Source organism: Amyelois transitella, chromosome 8 (genome assembly GCF_032362555.1).
Source record: "Amyelois transitella isolate CPQ chromosome 8, ilAmyTran1.1, whole genome shotgun sequence".
NCBI lineage: Eukaryota > Metazoa > Arthropoda > Insecta > Lepidoptera > Pyralidae > Amyelois > Amyelois transitella.
In genome coordinates, this window is record NC_083511.1 from 1921661 (window position 1) to 1947221 (window position 25561).

General features: G+C 35.5%; 1 protein-coding gene across 4 annotated transcripts in view; it reads left to right on the forward strand.

Annotated features, from left to right (window-relative positions):
- The window catches only part of LOC106137368 (axoneme-associated protein mst101(2)), a 134371-nt gene that overhangs the window by 85093 nt on the left and 23717 nt on the right, over positions 1-25561 (forward strand). For all 4 annotated transcript variants that reach the window (XM_013338182.2, XM_013338180.2, XM_013338183.2 and 1 more), the window contains one exon: positions 2248-2304. In XM_013338182.2, the coding sequence (XP_013193636.1) occupies positions 2248-2304 (57 nt within the window). The remainder of the gene's footprint in view (positions 1-2247; positions 2305-25561) is intronic.

The window sequence follows — 25561 nt, forward strand, 5'->3', positions numbered from 1 at the left end:
CGTATTGAGTCTTTGTGTGGTCGAAATCCTTACGATATATGCGCGACGCATTGTAATTACAGACTTAAGGCATCTAAGGACTCGTCACGTGTACATTCAGTAGGAGTCACTGGTATTTATAGTACTAATTTCGTTTTATGATGAAATAAGAATGATGAGCTTGCATAAAGAGACTTATGAATGTGGATAAAACAAAAGAAGTATGCAGGAATCATGGCAAGTAGAAAGATGTAGTCTGCCTACCCATTCGGAAAAGTGGCGTTATTTTATGTATGTTTCTATGAAATCAGAAAACATCTTACTTTTGGTGTTATACCGAGAAAATTGAAAGCTGATGAATACATATGGCGAAGTTATTATAGTAATGGTAAGAACCTAAGAACAGATGTTTGCATTAATAAATAAATGGAAACAGTTAAATTAGCTTCATTGTGAATGTCAAAAGCAAAAAGTACCTAGTACAAAGAACTAATTTTTTGCAAATGCTAAGATTAAGTAAGCATGCTAAATAATGAACTCAATTTTGGAAAATTTATTTGTGGGGACTTTTAAAAATGATCCGATTGCAGCTCGGATGGAGACGGCTCCCAATACTTCGCATGCGATATCTTTATCGACATCATGACACAACTAAATCCAACTTGTAGGTGTAATATTAACACACTAAACATGTTTCCCTTTTGTAAACCACACCGGTTGTTACGTAAGAAGTTATGGTGGTATGACAATGTAAGTGAAACCCGATACTCAATAGTAAACTTGTTTTCTACAACTCAGTCCTTGGACAAGTTATTTTGCATTGTTAATCCAGGAATTGTCTTGTACCGGACTTGTTAAACATTCTTTAAGACCGTGCATAAGTTTAGTGTTAACATTGTCCACTTTATAGACTGGATTTAAATAAAGTTAATGTTGTTATTGAAAATCTTCTATAACATACATAGGCTACTTATTGAATCAAATACATGTTGTATGGTGGGTGTTGCATTGGCGGTTTATCTTCGTGTCCAAAATGTATTTGTTTTAAGGAAAAGCCCACGGTTTTTAATTTTTTTTTAATAGTAAAAGTTTTATAGTAGTTTTAATAAAAACATCTTCTGATCGTACCAAAGTAAATGTCAAACAAAATATATAAATAATACAACTAATGTCACTGACACTGGCCAAAAAACTGGTTTTGCCTGCTCCATTTAGTTTTATAAAGATGGTCTGTAAAAAACGGATAGTGTCTGCTTTGTTAGCATCGGCTAGTACGTTTTGGTGTCCACTTTTATCACTTAGTCACGCAGTCAAATTTAGTTGCAATACTATATTTTATTATGTCTTGAGTTTTATTAAGATCAGATTTACGCAAATAAGTTTTGGGTTCCTTTGAAAGTGTGAATTTTTAAATTTTATTTGGTTTTAAAAAAGAAAGGACCCGGCACCTTTTACAGCTGTTTTTAAATTCCGAGTAGCCTTAACAGCAAATTTTTCCAAATCATTGGTTTCAAAGTACTTATATATAATTTCGATAAGTTATTATGCACAACTTGACGTGTAAAGCAATCTTCTTTCATAGATAGCGAAATTTCTGATGAGATCTTACCTTTTACTCACGTACCTCATTATCTTAAGTTTGTTCAAATTACCATACGTTATAGGCTATCTTACATAAACGCATACCAATCTCCACTTGACCACCATTAGTGACATCCCGACAATTCATTACTCATTTGACTGAGCTTTCCATCCTTAAGCAAACTATCACATTTCTATTTAAATTTAGACTCTTTCTCTTCAGTTATAAAGTCTTAATTTATAGAAAGTGGCTCCTGGTCAGATGTTTGGTTGTTTTTGCTGCAAGCTTTCCTGTTTTGTATTACAACGTCATAAAGTTCAAATCTCGGCCGTGCTCAGGCGGATACAGAATCGCATGTGCCGCTGCGGATGCGCCACAATCTAGGAATTGCTTTCCTGTATCTTCGTTTGATGTGGCCGAGTTTGTCTTTTTTGCGATTTGCGATGTGTGTACTTGGTACGTTTCTTCCATCCGTTACACAAGAGATCCGACGGAAAATATACGTACGGATGAACTTGGTACTTAACTTACTTTGGGGCTAGCTAAATCTTTTGATTTTGTATACTCAGAAATTTGTTAGACTATGTAGTATGTTGTCTTGAATGTAATGAAATTGTAATGTCTAATGTGTCATTGTGTAATTAATCGAAGAAATAAAAACTGACATTATCATGATATTGTTTCAGACACAAAGAATGGAGTGCGGGGCCACAGAGCTCAGCAGAAAACTGCGTGTTGATCAGGTAATTGTTATTTGATATTAAAAAGAAAATTGATTCGTCTGCTGCGTTGTGAGTGGAAGATATTATTTTATTAATTGAATGCTAATCGATGTTGACTGTAATGAAAACATCGTCACGATACCTGCTAAATAAGCATTTGTAGCTGCAAAACACACACCCACATTAATAACAGAAAAATTGTTCTAAATAACATAAAGCAATACAAAAAGGCAGCAACTCAGCAAGATCTACCCATGTCCTCAATATTTGCCTTGTCAAGTAGGTACATGCCAAACTTTACATCTGATCGAAGCCTACTTTCCATCATTCAAAACATGTTATAAGACTTATCAGGCGCATTGAGATCGAAATGATCGACTAAACTTCATTTATACTTCAAAGCGGTTTGCGCACTGTTATCAATCAATGTCATTGACCAAGTGATTTGTTCTGCTTTGCTTCACTGTATTGTCCCTTTATTGATATTAAAAAAAATGTGCCTGGGTTCTGAAGCCTGCGGGAGATTGCAATAAAAATAGTCTTGTTCCTTATGGGTTTAACTCCTAATTGCATCCTCGCCTCTAAGGAGAGCAGTGCATTTTTTTCCTTTAACAATTGTTTTTATAGTTTATTTTGATATACAGGGTGACATTTAAAACAACTGCTTCCTTTTAAACATAGACTATACCCATGCTTCTGAGCTGTTTGAGCCTATTTTTATTTCTATTAAACATATTAAAGGGTGATTAATTAAATTCCTTTTTTGACGGATGACTGTCGGTCACCTTTGCATTTTATAAATTAAGATATTAAGTCGATGGGTGTAATAAAAGGTGCAAGAAGAGGCCACCAAGCCAATAAGTACAATAATGTTCTGACCGGCATGGACGAAGTTTTGAGTTTCGGACCTTTGATTAATAGTTCGGAATTACGACTGTGATAATGAATAAATGAATCAGTTGATTTTCATAATTCGTTGATAATGAATAATTCATAGTATTTATTGCAACACATTTGCTTTAAAGTACTAGGTTCGGTTTTGTAGACAGCATGTAAATAGTTCCGTGCCATGCATGTAAGTACCTTGTGGTTCCCGGCACCAATAGAAAAAATAATAGGTCCATACCATCTCTTTCAAATGGATGTCGCAAAAGGCGACTAAGGAATAGCTGAATACAGTTGAACGTCCTATAACCTGTCAGTATTTTCACGACTGTTGGCTCTGTCTACCCCGCAAGGTACCTATATAGACGTGATTATATGTTAATGTGTACCTATGTAAATAGTTAAAAAAAAGAATTGCGGTTAACTGCCTGTATATCATTAATTGTTGCATTTTTTTTTATACTGCCAGAAATCACACATCTAAATAATCTATCTTTTCTAGTTGCTAAGTGAACTTCATTTTCTTCTTATATTTTTTCTCCTTTATAAAAGAAACTGAATAATTGTTTGACGACTGTAGGTCATATCAAGGCACAGACCAACCAGCTAGGTCTAGACTAGACATAAAACATTTGGCATATCAGTTTGGTCTTTTGGGAACAAAAATTACGTAGTTTTTGTAACACGCGGGTAGTATTCTAATGTTTTATAAGTGTACTCATACATATATAATTGTCAAGCTACTTACATAACCTGTTCGAAGTCGATGCACCTGCAAAAAAAAAAGAAAAACAAACAGAATCAGCTGTTCTGTATTACTTTTAAGAGCAATTACTGTCCACTTTTTGTAACCAGCCAATTACTTCTCGTTATTTTAAATATCGAACGAGTTTTCGTTTTACCGTTGTATTTTAACTGCTACATTTAATTTTTAAACAATATTAGTAAGGGTGAAATTTGTATTATTAATCGATTCATTATATTTTTTTAAGTGGGTTCGGTTTAAAAAAAGAAATTCTATTTTATTTAAAAAATATATTCAATTACAGAGCGGCGTGTAAGAGCTTGAACTCAATTTAGAAGTGAAACAAATCAAATGACCGAACCGATATAAAATCGGGCAAGAATCGAGTAAGCGATTTATGCAATCAATGGTTTCGCTTTTAGTGTGCCGTATGATATACCGATACATCGGTTATGCTTTGGTAAAGTCAAATGATAGAATCGTTACAAAATTGTCCAATAAAAGGAGTGCTGTTTATGATTTTGTTCTGTAATTTCGTAAAAGTTTGACGTGCACCTGAAGAAATAAAAATTATTAAAGGGGTCATATGTAAAAAAAACAGAATCGAGTAAATAAATGACGGAATAAAGGAAAATTTCGATAGAACAATTTTACTATTTGGAATCTGGTTTTGTATGCCTATGGCAAAACATATAAACTTTTTAAATTATTTTATCTAGATATCTATAAAATAAACAGACTTTATAGCTGAATAATCTTGAAGTTAGTATACAATCAGCTTAAGATGAAACGGTAAAGAGTTGCGATAGGACTTCGTGGGAACTCTCAAACTAACGAGATTTCCTCTGAGTCACTACTAGGGTTGCCAACTTTCACGAAATTTTAGGATCGTCCTAGGAAATGACGAAAAGTTTTGTACAACAATAACTGTTTTTAAAAAGTTAATTAGACCGAAACAGACAAAAAGGCGACACTGGTAAAAAATAAATAAATCGTCGTTTGTTGAAAAAAATGTGTAGGCACGACCTTCTGGGTTCCAGTCATATAAATACAGTTGACAATCCTAGTAATTTTTTAAATTTCTCTTACATTTTAAACGTTTGAGGTGACCGATAAGATGAAGAGTGGGTTTTTGGTTGTAAAACATTTTGAATATCCTCGTTATAGTTTTATTTTTATTCCTCCTAGCTTTTACTCTGGTCCGGTGTTCATGACCCTGTGTCCAAAAGAACTTGACCTATTTCAAATAATGTTTGCAGCACTAGATGGAAGTGCTTATTTCCTTAGACGCTTCTTACAACATCAGCGGGAAAGAGATTAAGTTTTCCTTTTGTACAATTTATAATAATAATTTGAATTGGACCAACCAGCTCAGGTTACCCTAAACTCGAGGTCGCATTAAAATTTTGATGAATTTGGACACAGAAGTATGCAGGGATCGTGGCAAGCAAAAGTTTTAATCTCAGCTCACCCCTCAAAGAAAGAGGCGTGATATTAAGGATATTAATAAAGTTAATTTCATTTGTCAAGATTTACAACAACAATTATATCTGTAGTAAATTAATCGGTAGTTACACGTCACTCGAATAATTTATCATTGGAACCGGACTGTCGCGAATCGTATACTCGATGACGGTTAATCGATTAAGGGGAAGTATTATTTTATACATTCGAAAACACGCCTCTTATACGGAGTCTTCTTTAAATCTTTTCAGTTTTTGGTACTTACCTAATACGTATTTTATTTTTGACTTTTAAATTTTTAATAAACTCTTTTAAAATTTAGTTGATTTAGATCTACGAAAAAATTAACGCGAGTCTCAGTTATATATAAATATTTTATTAATTTTTTTTTATTTTGTATGAATTTAGGTCGTTATTTTATATTATAAATATTTTTCAGTTAACCCATATTAAAATCCTTGATGTTTTGCTATTTATTGCGATTATTACATTATCGTTTTGACAATTTTTCAGAGGCAAAAGAGCCTCTGAAAAATTGTGTTGGTGTTTCCAAAGATATCTAGTAAAAATTAATTCTATAAAAAAGCTGAGTGTACGATTTAAGAGAGAGACATTCTTATTATGTACCTCATATGATAAATAAACTGCAGGCGACTTGTTTCACACACTTTATTGTAAGATTAGAAAACGGCAACTTACCTGGTCATTATGAGGCGATCGAGCCAATCATTTACACGTCACGAGTGTGGTTTCCGGCGCAGCTTACCCTTAATAACCCTACATGTGATCAGGTTTTACGTGTTTGGGAATGTGGAGCATTGGGTTAAATGGTACACCTCGCGAACTTACCGTAGCAAGTGGAGTCGTGAGGAACCTGTCCATATTTTTGGGTTTATTTGTTGTTGTGTGTGGGAGAGTTCCGTGTGGTTCCCGGCACCAATAAAAAAAAGAATAGAACCACTCCATCTCTTTCCCATGGATGTCGTAAAATGCGTCTAAGGGATAGGCTTGACAAACTTGGGATTCTTTTTTAGGCGATGGGCTAGCAACCTGTCACTATTTGAATCTCAATTCTATCATTAAGCCAAAGAGCTGAACGTGGCCCTTCAGTCCTCTAAAGACTGTTGGCTCTGTCTGCCCCGCAAGGGAAATAGATGTGACCATACGTATGTATGTTTGTATGTATAAATCTTTCAATCAACCACTCCATATCTTTCCCGTGGATGTCGTAATAGGCGATTAAGGATTAATTCCTTAGTCTCCATTTCATACTCTAATTTTATGTTATTTTTTACGCTGGCTTAGCGGAAAAACTTTACAAATCTGTCATTTTCGTACGCATCTTACAAATCTGCTTTGAATATAGAAGTAGAAAAAAGTTCAAGTTACATAATTTTGTGTTATTAATAGGTATTTACTACTCGTTGGAATATTGTTATGAAAAATTAAAAAATAAATTCATTCATAGATCGAACAACACATAACACGACAAGCAAAAAGAGTTCGAAGAACTACAAATCGTTATTCCTTTTTTAAACTTTTTTTAGAGTCTCGGGTTACCTCCCAAATCATGTCGCATAGTCCCTGAACCTTACCGGTCGGAACCGGTTTGAGCCGGGTTCATTCAGGGAACTATAAAAAACTTGTTTTGTTGACTCGACACAGTTTTAGGGATCAAAATTTGAAGGTTCAACTTAGGTGAATATTCGAGTATCGTCGATTTTAATTTTTTTATTATTTTTATTTATTAACTACTTAAGAGAAATTATTATTTTTATTACGGAGCCAAAAAACGTTAACGTATTTATCTTTTCCAATATACGTTATCATCGTTCTTAATCAGCAAAATAAGTGCATAAAAATGGTTAATTTTTGGACAATTGACTGAAACAATACATAAATAAGGCCCACTTTTATTAAACCAAGTGTTTAAGGATTTATATACTTATTGTTATATAATACTTAATTTACTGGACGCGTTTTGTTTATTAGAATATCATTTTTAAAATAATTCTTTAAATTGTTCGGAACCCGAGGCGAATGAAGTATTTTTCTTAATTTTTATAGTAAAATAAGTTTAGGTTTGTGTTCAGAATTTTTAAATTGAAGGTTAAAATTTGACCCACAGCCTTTTTTTGTAAGACTGACGCCATGTTAATGATGATTTTGTTAAAAAAAAAACGATATCTCTTTGCCTTACAGTTTTATGTTTTTATAATGTGATAATTTGTTCTACACCAAATATTTTAATGCAATAAAAAATCATGTTTATCCTTTACATAGATAGAGAGATATAATAGTCTCAAGTCTAGAAGACCACGTTTAGCTGTTTAGCTGAATGGCTTTATGATGGAATTCACGAAATAGTGACTGTCAAATCAATTCAAGGCAAATTATATGTCGCTGTTATAGTTATGATGATGTAGGTTGCTAAGGAAGGAATTTAGGAAATTCCCATGAGGGTGAAGCCCCGGTCAAAAGCCAGTTAGAAATCTGATACACGTGAGGAAAATGATTTCAGCAGTGTCTCAAACCGCAAGAATCCCTGCATAGCTCGTATTTGTAAACCGCGCCGAGTAATTGAAGAAATTTCCATGAAGGGTTGCCAAATTGCGCTATATACATATGTGTATATATTTTTTATCTCAGTTGTAAGGTACGACTGTGAGTTTTTTTTTTGTTTTGTTCGACTTTATATACATACATACATACAGTCGCGTTTTTATACCCTGTGGAGAGACGGAGCCAGCAGTCATAAAATAACTAAAAGGCCACGCTTAGCTGTTTAGCTCTACGATGGAATTAGACAGAAATAGTATAACTTTTCTCGACTTTAGTAGTATTTTTAAATTTTATTTTAAAGGTAAAATAAAGATATTGACTAAGAAATCCGTAAATTGCTTTGACAACGTTTTAAAACAAAACTCATGTAATTGTTATAGTCATCATGTGAACGTCATTAAAGTCAGCAAAACTGAAAAAGAAAATTGTTTATTTAATCTAACATACACCTAGATAAAGCATGGTTATTTCTAGTTTATATTCCCCTGATAATAGGGTCAGGGAGGTCAGACGAGAGTTATTCCGTGTTATTACCTAACTCAGACACGCCTGGATTGTGGTCATAGGAGGAAATCGGGCTGTTCTCCACGGCGAAGAAGTCCATTTTTTTTCATCAAAATTGGTTCAGCAGTTTTACAGTAGAAACGAAACAGATTAATAGACTTTCCCATTTATATTAGTATATTTTTTTTCATGATATAACAAAAAACTTTATATATTATCTTATACAATTAATCAAATATACCTAATTAAATAATATACACTAATATAAATTATTTTATAATAATAAAAAAAAACTATTCTAAATTACAAACTAAAAACATTATTATTCAAATATATTAGTATGGTATTTGTATTTATTTTCCTTTTTCGTACTTAAAGTTTGGTGTCACTATTAGCAGTTAGCGCGCATGTCTTCCGCCATCTCTTAACACGCATCTGCGAGACATAAAAGGTGCTTATAACCGTGTATGGCAAATTAATTAAGACCATTACACTTTGTAACTAGGCTGATTATACAATGGCATCCGTTGATGTGTGTAATTCCACGCGAGAAATCGGTAATTATGAAAATATTCATATTTGTTGTGATGAAAAGTAAGGTCAGTTAGGAAGATCTTACATTTAGCTGTTAACTAGCTTTTGTGCTTCTCTCACTGAAATCCCTTTAAAAAAGAGAGTTATTAAGATTGATCCCTGAGAAGATATTATAATTTTTTGGTTTGTCAAATTCAAACAGAACTTATACAGTATTAGGGTATGCGTTTATAAGGCAAATCTTTCATAGTAAAGAGCTTTGTGCCCATTGAAATAAATACCATACTTCAAAATAAAAATAAAATGCACTTTCATTATTTTGTGAGCATACCGTGAAGATAAAATCACAATTAATAACAAGTGTCAGTGATAAGTAGGTAACTAATTATAGATAAAATATCGTAATTTAATTCACTTTCCCACAATACAGCATAAATGGATTCAAATCGAATCGAGCGTGGCTTTTGACCCTCGCGGGGCCGATCGGGCCTTTGGGAAAGTGGCGATAGTGGGACGTGTCCCACTTCACCCCACGTGGGTGGGACACCTGCGATCTCGTAACCGATGACACGATAATGTGATAGAATTGGTTTGATGTTTCAATGGCTAGAAAGTCTGTTTGTACTATAGATCAACTTTCTTGTATAAATTATTGTAATTATAGTAGCGATCGATGATTGTATGATCTGTATGTTTATGAGTGTAGGGCCTGGTAGGACAGGTTATGATTATGTTATACTTGTTTTACCAGAGGCGTTGCTTTCATGTGAATTTTCAGTTTTTTTTCGAGTTTATGTTTTAATGTTTGTTGTGCAGTCTTTTTAACTTAGCGTGTAAGTTATATCTCTTAATCATTCCTTTGAAATTGGCGGTGAAACTTTGATATATATGCATAAATCAATAAGTATTTTACGTTTCTTATTTCATATTTCAGCAATTACGACCTAACACGTGAATTTTTTAAGTCTCCTTCTTTAAAAAACGTTCAAAATTTGATCACGCATCTTGTTGTTTACTGACCACAAGACTAGAAAACTAATACGATACGATCGATCTCTCGAATTGCGCAATCGAATAGTCGTGTAATCCATTCAGAACATCGCCGATGCATTGTGGTGTGGTGAAAGCTGGCCACTTGCATTTCAGTTTTGGATATTCGGCCTCTGTGCCTACTTATAGCAGATCAAAGAGGCTCTTACTGCTCTGTGCTACTTACTAAGATTAACTGTCTTTGCAAGCGATGACAGATTATTTAAAAGAATTGTCGATATTGTAATGATTTATATTTTCTCTTTTATTGTTGACATCTTGCGCACGTTTTTCGAAGGGTTCAGAAAGTAATTTTAAGAATATTATACTCATTCGTCAGGCTTAAGATTCAATCTTATTACATGCGAATGTGTGACTCAGCTTGGCCGTTTCACCCCAAAATAACGAACGAATTGTTCTATAGCCGCGCAAGCGCAGACGCTCGTCTGCCGCTCTAACCTCTAGACAGACTGACGGCGTTTTAATTAGACGTTGACGTAAAATATGCGTCTCGTGATAAATAATGTATATATTCTTTTCTTCTTTTTACTCAAATATATATCTTTAAAATTTTATTTTACATATATGTAAGAACTGTAAAATAAAGACATTTGTCTATTAAAAAGGAGTACTCAATAATTATTCATTGAAATTTCGATATTAATGATTGTAATATAAAACAATTTTGTTATTGTAACCGGTTTTTGATAAAATAAATCGATAAAATCTTTCAATTCTCAAAGCAGAATCGGAAGTCGTTCATATTTATTACACCCAATGTACATACATTTTCGATGGATTTTAGTGCAATATAAATACAACTTTAAAACATTTTTTCACCCAATTAATTTGTGTAAATCAATTAAAATCTGCGGTTTCCTGTCGAAAGTTAAGATTTCTTTAACCCATAAGATTTAACAAATTTTTACTTCGTTTGGCAAAGGTCAGATCCGGTAAGTAAGCTTACTATAGGAAACATATATACAAATTATTACGCCCTTTTCCGGGAGAGTATAAATAAAATACATAGTTAAATAATAAAAATGAACAATGTTTTAACTTTTGATTTGAAATGTTTTAGCGATTATCACAGCCTAAACTATTAGCCTTACTAAAATATCCCTTCTTACATTCTTACCTAAGTTTAGCACACGTATGTTCCTAGACTATGACACACGCCGTTCACCCAGTGAACGGTAGGTCAAAGGTTCCTTGTCCATATTGAATGGATTAGAATGGACATGTTTCGCAATGCACCTGATTTTGAAGACTGATATATGAACTGCTATTGTCTTCGTCGATTAATACTAGATAAGTTTTTGATGTTAGGTCATAAGAGTCAAGTATTTTTGTAATTGAGTTGAAAACATTCTGTTTTATTTTATAAGAGGATCCGGAAACCGAAGTATAAGAGTGAAGAATGCACCCAAATTACAATATCTGTTTATAGACAGTTACAATAGCAGATATACAAGGAGAGTGTGGAGGGAAAGGTCGGAGTGGGAAGACCTAGACGAACGTATCTTGGTCAAATTAAGGACGTCCTGGTAAAGGGTCAGTTCAAAAGTATCCGAAACCGCCGAGCTTGCATGAAGAGAGTTATGAATGTGGATGAAGCGAAGGAAGTATGCAGAGATCGTGGCAAGTGGAAAGAGGTAGTCTCTGCCTACCCCTCCGGGAAAGAGGCGTGATTTTATGTATGTATCTGTATGGTCTAAAAGTTTGACTAGTAGGGAATACCTTATGGCATTAAGTCCAGGAAGGAAAAATTAAAAATTGTGAATTTTTCTTGCCGTTAGCTATCTAAATGCAATTAATTGGAATTTTTTCGCGCATTGTTAGCATTAGAACTATGTTGCCCTTCAGATTTGTGTGATTCATCTCTGTATCTACCTCAATAATCATCAGATACTCATCAGTACGATCGGACTTTCGCCTAACCTAATACTTTTTTGCAAATCATCTGATTTTACTCGTGTACTTTTAAGTTTTAATATTATTCAAAATAAATTGTATGCCACTTTCTACAGTATCTTATAATTTTCTCGCTTACTCATTATTTAGGATCGCAATTCCAGCTTTAAATTTCCTATTTTTTATCTGTAAAGAGAACATATAAAGGACATACATAAATCTAATCACGTCTTTATCCCCTGAGGGGTAGATAACAGTCATGAAAAGACCGAAAAGCATCGACCAGCTGTATGACTTAATGAAGGAATTGAGATTCATATAGTGACAGATTGCTATCCTATCGCCTATAAGAAAAATCCCAAGTTTATTCGCCTTGCCTTTTATTACATCCATGGGAAAGATATGGAGTGGTCCTATTCTAAATTGCGGGAACCACACGGCACATAAAGGAAATATAGTATCTATTTCTGCGGCGAGTAGACGTGGTGTTTTCTTATGGCGGCAGCTTGCCTGATGAAAACGAAAAGAAATATTTAATGCACGTAAGTGCATCGTATATAAATATGTTCTTATTGTCTTAATGTCGGTTTATACGATTAAGAGAAACTTGTTTTTTTTTAATAAAGAGGAAATTTAAGGAAATTACAACGCAAGCCCAGTCTTTCGAATATCTATACTTATAATAAATCTGTAGAGAGGTCAATTCTGTACATGGAATAATTTTTCAAAATAACTATCAGGGGGTGATTAGTGATCGATACTGATGCCAAAAATGCAATCAGTAAAATTTTTGTCTGTCTGTCTGTCTGTCTGTCTGTATGTTCTTTATAGAAACAAAAACTACTTGACAGATTTTAACGAAACTTGGTACAGTTATACTTCATACTCCTGAGCAGGTTATAGTATACTTTTCATTACGCTACAATCAAAAGGATCAGAGCAGTGAAAGGAAATGTTGGGAAAACGGGAGAAGTTACTTGATTTTATAAGCTTCCGTCGCGTGTGCAGCCTTAATGGTTAAAGATACAGCAAAACCATGTACAACGGAAATATTCTACATAAAATTATTAAAAAAATATCCCAAGACAGCATAAGTCAATCTTTTATGGTTGACTCACAATAACACGTGTAATTCCTAATAGCTTAGCAGTTCGGAGATTTCTGATTATATTTCTTTACTCTGATGTTTATAATACCAATAACACTCACACTCATTTGTAATTCTTATAAATTAATATTACTTTTCAATAAAAAAAGAATCATCGAAATCGGTATAGAAACACCAAACTTACACGTGAAATAAAATACCGTAACAAGCCATCGCGCGTAACTACTGAATCATGATATAAGGATTATTTTTGCGTAACGGTTGCCGCCCTCGACGCGGCTAGCGGCGGCAGGGTATAAAAGGTGCAGGAGCCGAGCGCAAGCTTCATGACCAAGGCAGCCAGGGGGAGACTTCACGCAGTTCTCTCCTCCAGCCTCGCCCTGAGGACGAAGCTCAGGATCTACCAAACGTACGTCAGATCCCGCATTCTGCTCTGAGACCAACAGGAGAAGACTCAGAGCCCAAGAGAGCCAAAGTCTCAGAGCAGTCGTCGCTACGTGAGGAACTCGACGATTCTCAGGGACCTGAAGTGGGAGAACCTAGATATTCGAGAGGGCGGACGCGTCATCACACAGCCACCTGCGTGGCATCGCGCCGCTCCGCGCCCGCCCTCCGGGTCGTCGGGTGAAACCCTCCCCTCGCTGCCTTGCGGCAGACGTCGTCGACCAGTGACGACGCCGCCGCCGATGGGAACTCCCAGTGTATGAAGACGTGAAGACCCAGGCCGTCACGGCCGCCCCATCGACCTGCCTACAGTCGTAGGCAGCGATGATGCCATTAAAGAGGGCCAAAAGCCCTGACCAATCTACTCCGACTCCCTAAGGGAGTAAGGGAAGACCCGACGACGGCAAGATAGTATTGCACAGGCGTTTCAACTTTATTTTCATTTATTTTTCTTTTGTAAGTTGTAGGTACATATTTCTGGTTATAATTCTACTAGAATATTTTTTTTAGTTTAAATAGGCACTTAGATTTATCTATACTAATATTATAAAACTGAAGAGTTTGTTTGAATGTGCTAATCTTAAGAACTACTGGTTCGATTTGAAAGATTATTTTTGTGTTGAATAGACCATTTATCGAGGAAGGCTTTAGGCTATATAACGTCTAGCTGCAACTATTAGGAGCGAAGAAATAATGGAAAATGTGAAAAAAATCGGGGAAGGAGCATCCTTGAGGGCTTCAATGATGCCCAAAATAACTATTCCACGCGGACGAAGTCGCAGGCACAGCTAGTGAATAATAAAGGTAAATATAGTTATCATACACCTTTCACAAAAATAAAGATGATTTGATTTGATTTCATTTAAACTGGATACACTTAATCTCAATACAACTGAATCGAGTAAATCAATTTAGTCTAAAATCATTATGACACAATTTCGAAATCATCAGAATACAAGCTAAAGTAATCCAGTCTCAGGTATTACAAAACTAAGTTCTCTAACTCATTATTACAAGCTTGGCGCCTAGCATCGATAACATTAGAATTTACAATCGAGTAGATTTTATCGATACTCGTAATTTATCGATACTAACGCCAGCCTCGGGCTTTGATCTCAGTTGGTAAATTTAATAAGACGTACCAAATACGAAACAATATTGCCTTTATATATATATCGAGAATTTGACGCTTAGAATTTATAAATAACTGATAATAATAGATTTAAAAATTTTATTAAAAGAAGTTTGATTACATCCTTTTCTTCAAATGCTTACATTCCGCTATTTGCTCTAGCTGCGACTATCGATAAGTCGTTATAGCGGATGTAAAAACATATAAATACATGCTATAAAAATAAACAATAATACTACACTTCCTACAGCTGGTCATGAGAACTGGGGCAGTTTGGTTTTGCTGACGAAGTACAGGAAAGATGGTCATGGAGTCCAAGCTTTGTATAAATTCACTTGAGTTTGCCCGTTTCCTTTCCCGTGGGTATTACGGAAAATTCTCTCTTAGTGTACCCTTAGTCGTCATAAGAAACCAATATGTCAAATTTGAAATGCCTCAATCCAATCTATTTTCCACACACAAACCTAGTTTGGAGTACTTACAAAAGACGTCATAAAAAACGTACCATTCATTCAAAAAGATGAACGCCCAGTTTCTGGTACTTTGGCTTTGGCCATTGGTCTCCGATTTGATCAAGGTACGTTCGTCTAAGCCACTCCAACGTTCCCATTCATACTCCCCTTGTACATTTGCATAGTCAACCTGCTTTCACTTATCCTCTCGACATGACCAAACTATCTAAGCATTCCCTAGAACAGTACCTTCAGTTAAAAATCACATGGCTTGGGCTCCGGGTGACTCTGTAACCTACAAAATGCAACAAATAGTAGACACACAAGGACAGTGCATAATGGAGTGGACATAGTGAATGGGTGAACCTAAACCTAATTGCATTTGTTGGGTGGCTTTTGAATTGGCCACATCAGGTGTGCCATAAAACCATTATTGCGGACTTAATAATCTCCTTTTGAATCCACTCAATAGTATTATTGACTTCGTAATTATTTTTAATCCACTCAATACAATTATTTTAGAACTAATGACTTCGTTAATATAATGAAACCCTGTACATCATCCTCCTGACGTTAGTTCTGGTGGCTTCTGCTAAAAAAAAGGAACTGCAGGGAAATCTTACCTTTACTGGAATGTAGCTACACATCCATTTATCTGGGTATGCAGGTCTCTATCATGTTTATTTTTATAGGGTACATAAATACATATAATCACGTCTTATGACGGCCTCTGTGGCGCAGCGGTAGTACGCTTGTCTGTGTCACCGGAGGTCCCGGGTTCGAATCCCGGTCAGGGCATGATGAGAAAAGAACTTTCTCTGATTGGCTTGGGTCTTGGATGTTTATCTATATAAGTATTTATTATAAAATAAAGTATCGTTGAGTTAGTATCTCGTAACACAAGTCTCGAACTTACTTCGAGGCTAACTCAATCTGTGTAATTTGCCTTTATATATTTATATTTATATCTCTTGCGGGGAATACAGAGCCAACAGTCTTGAAAATACTGATAGGCCTCGATTAGTTGTTTGGCTTAATGATACAATTGAGATTCAAATAGTGAGAGGTTGCCAGCCCATCCTCTAAAAAAATAATCACGAGTTTATGAGCCTATCTCTTAGTCGCCTTTTACGACATCCATAAGAAAGAGATGGAGTGGTCCTATTCTGTGCCGGAAACCACTCGGCACCAATAGAAAAAAGATTTTTCTCACTTTAAGAAAATTGGTTAGTCATCAAATGTATGTTAAACTCAGAAAAGAGTTATTAGTATTGATGCTGGACACCATACGAAAGAACATGACAGCATCAGCTTCCCACACTGCTTCGGTATATGGTACATAGTATATTTCCCATGTAATATTATATTTGACAAATAGAGCCTAGTTTTTCTCATAATGTTTTCCGGAAGTTAGAGAAACATCCGTAGGTGATTGCGGAGGCGTTAATTGGTCAATAGTTTTGATACTTATAAAGTGTCGATTAGATTCAAATTTGTTATGAGTATTTCGTCTGTAGGTAATGGCACAATAAATTCTTATTCTTCACTATCCACACAAGTATATCAATAAGTAGGTATTATGAGATCATAATATAGACAATGAATTTGAAATTGTAATGTTTTAACGGAAATATGTATATAAAGTAATCTTCTTTAAAGCCAACATTATATAATTTAATGAAAGGCAGATTCCCTTGTATATTTTTTTAATCTTGACTGTTAAATAATGCTTTCAGCATTAATTTAATCTGTTGAAGCGATATGGCTTCGTGAAGCTTTTCAATGGAATATATACCTTACTAGAGGCCGCCCGCGACTTCGTCCGCATGGAAACCCTATCAATCCCGCGGGAACTCTGGGATAAAAAGTAGCCTATGTGTTATTCTGGGTCTTCAGCTACCTACATACCAAATTTCACCATGGTAATCGGTTCAGTAGTTTTTGCGTGAAAGAGTAACAAACATCCATACATCCATACAAACTTTCGCCTTTATAATAGTAGTAGGATTATGTCTGTTATTTTGATGGTGGCCTAAGATCTATCTTAAGTATGTAGGTTCCCAGTTATTTCTCAATTTTACCTGATTTTAATTTTAATTAAATAAAAGAGTAATTTACCTTCACTAAGTTGCCAAATTAATAAATTAAAATTTATGAAAGTTAGCACAAATAACATCTTTAGGATATTCAATTAAAAATATAATTTAAAAAAAAATATTTTCAAGAACAAGGTCGGTAAAATGGCGTTAAAAGTTGATGAGAATTATGCTAATGAACGCAAACAATGTTGAACTTGTTCAAAGTTCAACAATACGTAGCATAATAATCTGATATAATTATGGTTCTCAAAGATTCCGTGCTGTACTTGCACTTTCGCGGGTAATCCCCCGTTAATTATAGAACAATAGCGAAAGCACATTCTGCACTCATAGCAGATAAATCAGGTGATTCAACCACTAGTCTTATTATAAAGGACTTAAAGTCTAAAACAGTGTGTAATTATAATTTAGAACACTTAACTGAAAGTAAAGTCAATTTTTGTTGAGAATCATTATCACTCAATTTCGAAATCATCATAAAATAAGCTAAACTAATCCAGTCTCAGGTATTGCAAAACTAAGTTCTCTAATATTACAAGTTTGGCGCCTAGCATCGATAACATTAGAATTTACAATCGAGTAGATTTTATCGATACTCGTAATTTATCGATACTAACGATAGCCTCGGGCTTTGATCTCAGATTCTTTTAAACTAAGCTTAAAAATAATGCTCGCTCGATGGTTTATAAACTTAAACCTAGTAAACTTTTAAGGTAGGTTATAATGTTAAAGATCGCATGTATGAGTATGTATGCAAGGAATCAATGATAATGATCAGAAAAGTAAAATGAATGACGTATACAAAAAAGTCTAAATTATATAAAGAAAAAAAAATTTTAATTCTTTAACATGATGGTGTCGCGTGTGCTGGTGGGGCTTAGGGAGTGAAACGAATAACTTCCTGATAGATTTATTGCCAATGGAATAATTTATAATACATATATGTGCGTAACCGATAAAGTTCACGAGACGACTGGGAACGGAGGGGATTCGATCGCCAGTCGCTCTACATAAAAATGCAATTCAGCAAGTTTGCATGTCGCTACATCATTCCCCCCTTTTTAAAAAAAAAAATGGTTGTATACAAAATTTTGAATAATATTGTAAAAAAACATTAACACGATTTGCAAAATCAAGCAAATATATAAAAGTTTGTTAAAATTATAATATATACTTTAGTTTCATACACAAAATGCACTATGATCATGACACACTTTATACTACTTAAATACTTAAGTTCATAAACAGTGCATCTTACAGACAGTTTTAAAATCAAAGTAATGAAATTTGATATATCAATCTACACATGAACAATTACAAACACATCATTCCTATGGAGTTACATTCCATAGTACCTACTGACTCTGCAAAGTTAAGTACAAAATAAAATTGCTATAGAAAAGAACCATGAAGTACAAAATAAAGTTGTTACAAAAAAGAAACTGTATGTACTTACACAAAAATACAATACACTGTTACACAAAAATAATATTTTTACAGTTATCGAATTAGCATTAACATGTATGGTTTTTTATATATTTATTACCAAACTACACGTATTAGATAAAACAAAATTACAAATATGTTTTTGTAACTAACCTAGAAAATGAACAAAACGAACGGGTTTTTTAACGATGCGACCTCTACGCGTTATACGATGCGTATCTGTATTTGTACCTTCTGTGCTGTGTTCTATTTGCACAGGGCTTGACAAGTTTCTCTGTGGCATGATACTCTTAGATACGTCTAACCTTTCGTCTGTACCTTCTTCACGATCCAGTGGTACAGGGCATAAATTGCTTCTCCGCGTAACGGTTAAATCATCGTCTTGGAGTACATACGCGGGTTTGAGCCTATCTATAGATATACGTGTTAATTTGTCTTTGACTCTCACTACAAATACCTTACTTCCTCGTTGTATGACTTTATATGGACCGTCATAAGTCGGTTGTAAAGGTTTTCGAACTGCATCATTACGAATGAAAACATATTCGCTTGTCTTAAGATCAGGATGAACGAAAATTGTCCGTGAGCCATGTTGAGAAAACGACACAGGTTTGTATTTACATATAGTATCTCTAATCCTTTCAACTAATGTTTCGGGATTGCATACCTGAGTTTTCGTAGTGTCGAAAAAATCTCCGGGTAACCTTAACGCTTGGCCGTACACCATTTCCGCAGCGCTTACTCCACTGTCACTACGGAGTGCTGCACGAAGACCTAACATTACAGTTGGTAACTCTTCTACCCAAGAAGTGTTATCTAAACGAGCTGAAAGAGCAGCTTTAAAAAATCTATGGAAACGTTCCAGAATACCGTTACATTGTGCGTGATATGGTGTAGTTCTTGTTTTATTCACACCCATATAACGCATAAGGCGGTTAAACAAATCGCTTTCGAATTGACGACCTTGGTCGCTAGTTATCGTATGTGGACATCCAAAACGTGCTATCCAACCCTGGTAAACTACACGTGCTACCGTATCAGCTGTTATATCTTTAGTTGGAAAACATTCAGGCCATCTTGTACACCTATCTATGAGCGTTACTAAATATCTATAACCATCCACTGTTGTTGGAAGAGGACCAACAATATCTACATGAATATGTTCAAACCTATCGCATTCAGGAAACTGTTGTAGCTGAGACAAAGTATGTCTGTTGACTTTACATCTTTGACACTGAATACATGTTTTTGTCCACAAACCTACATCTCGGTTCATGGTTGGCCAGAAAAATTTTGAACTAACTAATTTACGTGTGTTTCTTATTCCCGGATGGCTAAGGTTATGTACGCTATTAAAAACTATCCTACGAAATTTGTTTGGTACATATGGACGAACATTGCCTGTTGATAATTCACAATATAAATTATAGTTACAGTTAGGTAAGCAAATGTGTTTCAGCTGAATGTTATCCGATCCGTTGTTTGTTATAAACTCATCGTGGGACTGAGCTTTTGCCAACGCTGCGAAATCTACAGTCGTGGGACACGTTATTGATTCTACGCGGCTTAGTGCGTCGGCTACTACGTTGTTTGGACCTTCAATATGACGAATGTCGGTAGAAAATTCACTAATATAAATAAGTTGTCTTGTTCGCCTAGGTGTCTCCCTATCGGTACCTATTTTAGAAAATGCGTAAACTAACGGCTTATGATCTGTGTATATGATGAGAGACCTTCCTTCGTGCAGGTTCCTAAAATGTTTTATAGCCATATATATAGCGAGTAACTCGCGATCATAAGTAGAATACTTACGTTGAACCGATGATAAAGCCTTGGAATAATAACCTAGCGGCTTCCAGGTACCGCCCACGTGTTGCTGCAATACTGCACCAACACATGTGTCTGAGGCGTCCGTCATAAGTGCTAAAGGTGCGTCTGCTACTGGATGGAACAAAGTACAGGCGTTTTGTAAACTCACCTTACATTGTTCAAAAGCTCTTATAGCTACGTCCGACCATTGTATGACAGTTTTGTCATTTTTTTTAGCACCGTGTAAAAACTTATTAAGTTCGGATTGATAAGATGCGGCGTTTGGAAGATGAGCTCGATAAAAATTGAGCATACCCAAAAAACGACGTAATTGCGCAATTGTTTCCGGTTTTGGGTAATCTTTAATTGCCTGAACCTTGTCTTCCAAAGGTCGTATCCCCTCAGTACATACTTGATAGCCTAGGAATTCTAATTTTTCTTTGCCGAAATTACACTTAGCCTGGTTGATACAGATACCATACTTTACAAATCTTTGAAATACTATCTCTAGATGCTTTTTATGGGTGATTGCGTCACTACTAGCTATTAATGCGTCATCGATATAACAATATACAAAATCGAGACCGTGTAGTACAGTATTATTCATAAAACGCTGGAATGACTGTGCTGCATTACGTAAACCAAAAATTAATCTAGGAAACTCATATAAGCCAAAAGGTGTAATAACTGCACTTTTCTCAACATGCTCAGGCGCGATTTCAATAAAATGGTAGGCTCTTTTTATATCAAGACTAGAGAATATTTTCTTTCCTGCTAAAAGATATGTAAAGTCCTGCAAGCGAGGAATAGGGTACCTGTCGGGAATCGTTATAGCGTTAAGTCTACGATAATCGCCACAAGGTCGCAACTCACCGTTTTTCTTCGGCACGACGTGGAGTGGGCTGGCCCAAGGACTTTTTGAAGGCCGGCAAATCCCCAGCTCCTGCATAATACGGAACTCTTCTTTTACCTTATTGTATTTATCCGGTGGAAGGGGTCGCGCTCTTGCAAAAACAGGCGGGCCTGTTGTCTCTATGTGATGGTATACCGTGTGTTTAGCTGGTTCTTTAAACGATAATGGCTTCGTAATCTCTGAATATCGCTGTAATAAATCCGAAAACGGCTGTTGCATATCTATTGTACTTATCGGAAGTTCACTATTGTGACACACGAGCGACGCTATAACGCCTAAACTGGTAGTTTTGTCGACTAACTTACGTGCACTCAAGTCCACAAGCAGTTTAAAATGTTCTAAAAAATCTGCTCCAATAATCGGCTGACTCACATTCGCGACTACAAATGTCCAACGAAAACAACGCCTTAGGTTCAAATTTAACACTAAAGTTTGAGAGCCGTACGTTTTTATCTCTGTTCCGTTCGCTGCATACAGTTTGTAATCCGAGCACTCACTATCACTAAAGGATTTTTTTTTGCGTGGAATCACCGAAACGTTAGCACCTGTATCCACTAAAAAACGTAGTCCACTATTTAAATCTGTTACGCAAAGGCGGTGGGATGGCAAAACGGTGCAGACTTCCGCCACTGGCTGCACTCTCGTTAGTTTTCCGGAGTTTTCCAAGCACATGGTTTCTCACATTTCTTGGCACGATTCTTGAATCGGTAGTGGTAGAAACAGAGCCAATCGGGGCTATTGGGTGTACGCTGCCGGGAAGCGCTGCGCGTACGGTATGATGAACGTTTATTACCTCTGTCGCGTTGGATTGACCTTGACCTCGTATCCATTTGGTTCAACCGAACATTTATTTTGGCTATCTCTGCCATAATTTTGTCGCACTGATCTGATGAGACCTGGGAAACCTCGGCGACGTTCTCAGGCCGAGTCGTCTCTTGGATTTTATCGGCAATGTCACACAAACTTTCTAAATCCACATTCTCCGTCACCGCAAGAACAGCTCTCGCCGCTGGTGGCAGATGACCTTGCCACAATATACGAAGGGTTTCGTCAGGAATCTTACCCCTTGCGAGATCGCGCATGCGGCGCAATAGCTGGGAAGGCTTTTGTTCCCCAAGCTCCATTTCCCCGATCAATTTCTGTATTTTCCTGTTTTCTGACTCCTCGTAAATTTGTAGTAATCTGGCCTTCAGACTTTCGAATTTGTTAGTTTTTGGTGGATCGATAAGTAAATCGGATACTTGTTGAATGGCATCCTTAGTCAATTTTGATACGACGATATTAAATTTAGAATCATCTCCCATTTTCTGTGGTGCTAATATCGCCTCTGTTCGAATAAACCAAACCCTCGGTTGATCTGTCCAAAAATCCGGAATTTTATTGGTTAGGCTAATTGCAGACAACCCATATCCTAATTTCTCTTCCGTGTCCGCCATGGTCGAAGTACCGGCGACGGCGGGCGGTGGTACCGGAATTTTAACAGGCTGGTCAACTTGAGGTGGCACTTGTGGGTTCATTTTTCACAATAAATTTTGAGTCTGAAATTACTACTACACTTTTGTTCACTTTTTCGCGGGTCACCAGTGTCGCGTGTGCTGGTGGGGCTTAGGGAGTGAAACGAATAACTTCCTGATAGATTTATTGCCAATGGAATAATTTATAATACATATATGTGCGTAACCGATAAAGTTCACGAGACGACTGGGAACGGAGGGGATTCGATCGCCAGTCGCTCTACATAAAAATGCAATTCAGCAAGTTTGCATGTCGCTACAATGGTATATAATTTTACGAAATAAAATATATGTTTGACGAAGTATGTATGGTATTTTGCGAATAAACTACTGTCAAATTTTTGATGAACATTTGGTGGATAATACTACGTGTTTATTTTTATTTGGATCAGCGAAATTCAATAGAAAGCAAGAGGGTGTACGGAGTATCCAAATCTTAGAATCGTATCTGCTCTACATACATCGATTGATCGCGAGATGAAATCGATAAGTAATATTGATTTATCGATGTAATTCATGACGGTTATATTAGATTGTAAATCATAATAAGAAAAAAATGTAAATGTTGTAATGATGTACGATTACGTTTAAAAATTAACTTTTATTAAGAAAGTATGAAATATATAATAAGCAGCTGAACGTTGTCTGTCAGTCTTTTCATGATTTGGCTCTGTCTACCCCACGAGGACATAAAGACGTGACTAGTATGTATGTATGTATCTAGTTATTGAGTAGTCCCGGGGTCCTAAGACCAGCATTCTATAGAATAAGTCAGGAGAAAGAAGAAGAATATAAAGAATATGAAATAAGATGAAAAGCAAGTCTCGTTTGACATATTTTTTACAATGCCACAAAAACTAGGCTATTAAGGCTGGTAGCAATGCTTAATTTGTCCAATAAACTTCAAAATTTACTGAAGGGCTCCAATCTGACTTATTGACTAGAAAAGAGATGAAGAGTTCTTATTCTTAAGAGCTGAGAACACGCAGACACGGAGTAGGAAATCGTATGAATGAAGGACGCTCTAATTAACACTATCGACAAGGGCTAGCTCTTACGGGAAGATGAGATGGAGTAGGACTGCTAAAAGCTAACATATGTACATACATAATCTGTCTATCACTATGTAATACATATCATATTTTTATCCTTTACGTGTTAGACAGAGCTAATACATGCATATAATCACGTTTATATCCCTCGAGGGGTTGACAGAGCCAACAGTTTTGAAAAGACTGATAGGCCATGATAGAATTGAGATTCAAACAGTGACAGGTTGCTAGCCTATCGCCTAAAAGAAGAATCCCAAGTTTATAAGCCTAACCCTTAGTCGCTTTTTACGCCGCCCATGGGAACGAGATGTAGTGGTCCTAATACAGAGCTAATAGTCTTCAAATAACTTTATTGTAGGCATAGAGATTCATCGATATGGTATGGATAGCGTGTTAGCCTCGCTCGCTAAAAATTTTACTATGGTGATGATAGATTTTGAGTTAAATAGATATGATGGCATGCTAGCCCATCGCCCTAAAGAGAAGCATTACCTTGGCGATAAATAAATAAATATATACGGGATAAAAACACAGATTGAGTTACCCTCGAAGTAAGTTTAAGACTTGTGTTAAATGAATGACTTGTTTAAATGATGTGGCGATGAAATTATATTGTCATTCATCAGTATGGCGTCAAGTAATACTAACACACTTATAGTTATCTCGTAAATAAAAACAGTTTTCTTCACAAGTTGCATAACGTAATAGGCCAGGTGTTAAAGTGTTTATGAGTGTATAACATGCATATACACTTTTTATGGCCCTTCAGCGAGATTATCTATAAAATGACGATAAATCAGTGTTACCAGTTTTTATGGGTTAGTCTGCCAATGGACCATATTTTTTAATTCTTCGTATGTGGATACTATAATAGTATTTGATGAAAAAAGATTAAATGTCCCAATGAGGAAACCTTATCATTCAGTTTTACGCAATAATGTTACCTATACGTTATTTATAAATTTAATTAAGCTACATATTATTCTTAACGACTGTAATTTTCAATTGTTAACAGCAGTTATAACCAATAAGTATTGGGCCAAATATTGGCTAAGACTTAAGTATTTAAGATTAAAAAGATTTCGGAATAAATACTATCGATGTCGTGGTCAAATGGGACTTGTGATAAAAATTATTAAAAGTAGTTCCATCATGGAACTGTATCATGGTACCCGTGTCAATAAATGTTAAAAAAATGAAACCTTATTTTATTCCAATAAAAACCATTTAAAATCATAAGTAAGTTGTTATGATAAGATCATTAAATGAAAGACTTATTTAAATTACATGTTCTGTCCACTGACCCGAATTTTAACAATGTCAGTACAAGTAATGATAATCCAATAATCACTGTTACATCACACCAATTTGCAGATTCTACACCGATTATGATTCGTAATCAATTATTTGATTGTAATTCCCATGGATTTGATTGATGATTACCAATTCTTCCACTTACGCTTACAATAAATGAATACACGGTAATTGCGTAATTTTGTATATGTCAAATCGGATTTGAATGGTCATATGAATGGGTTTACAAATTGTAAATAGTGTGTTTAACAGTCATTTGCTGCTGTTTAATTTTGATTGACGCTAATTAATTTTCAATGTGCTAATTTTGTTTCATTTGAACAACTTTGGTTATACAAGCGGTGAACGGTGGGCTCGC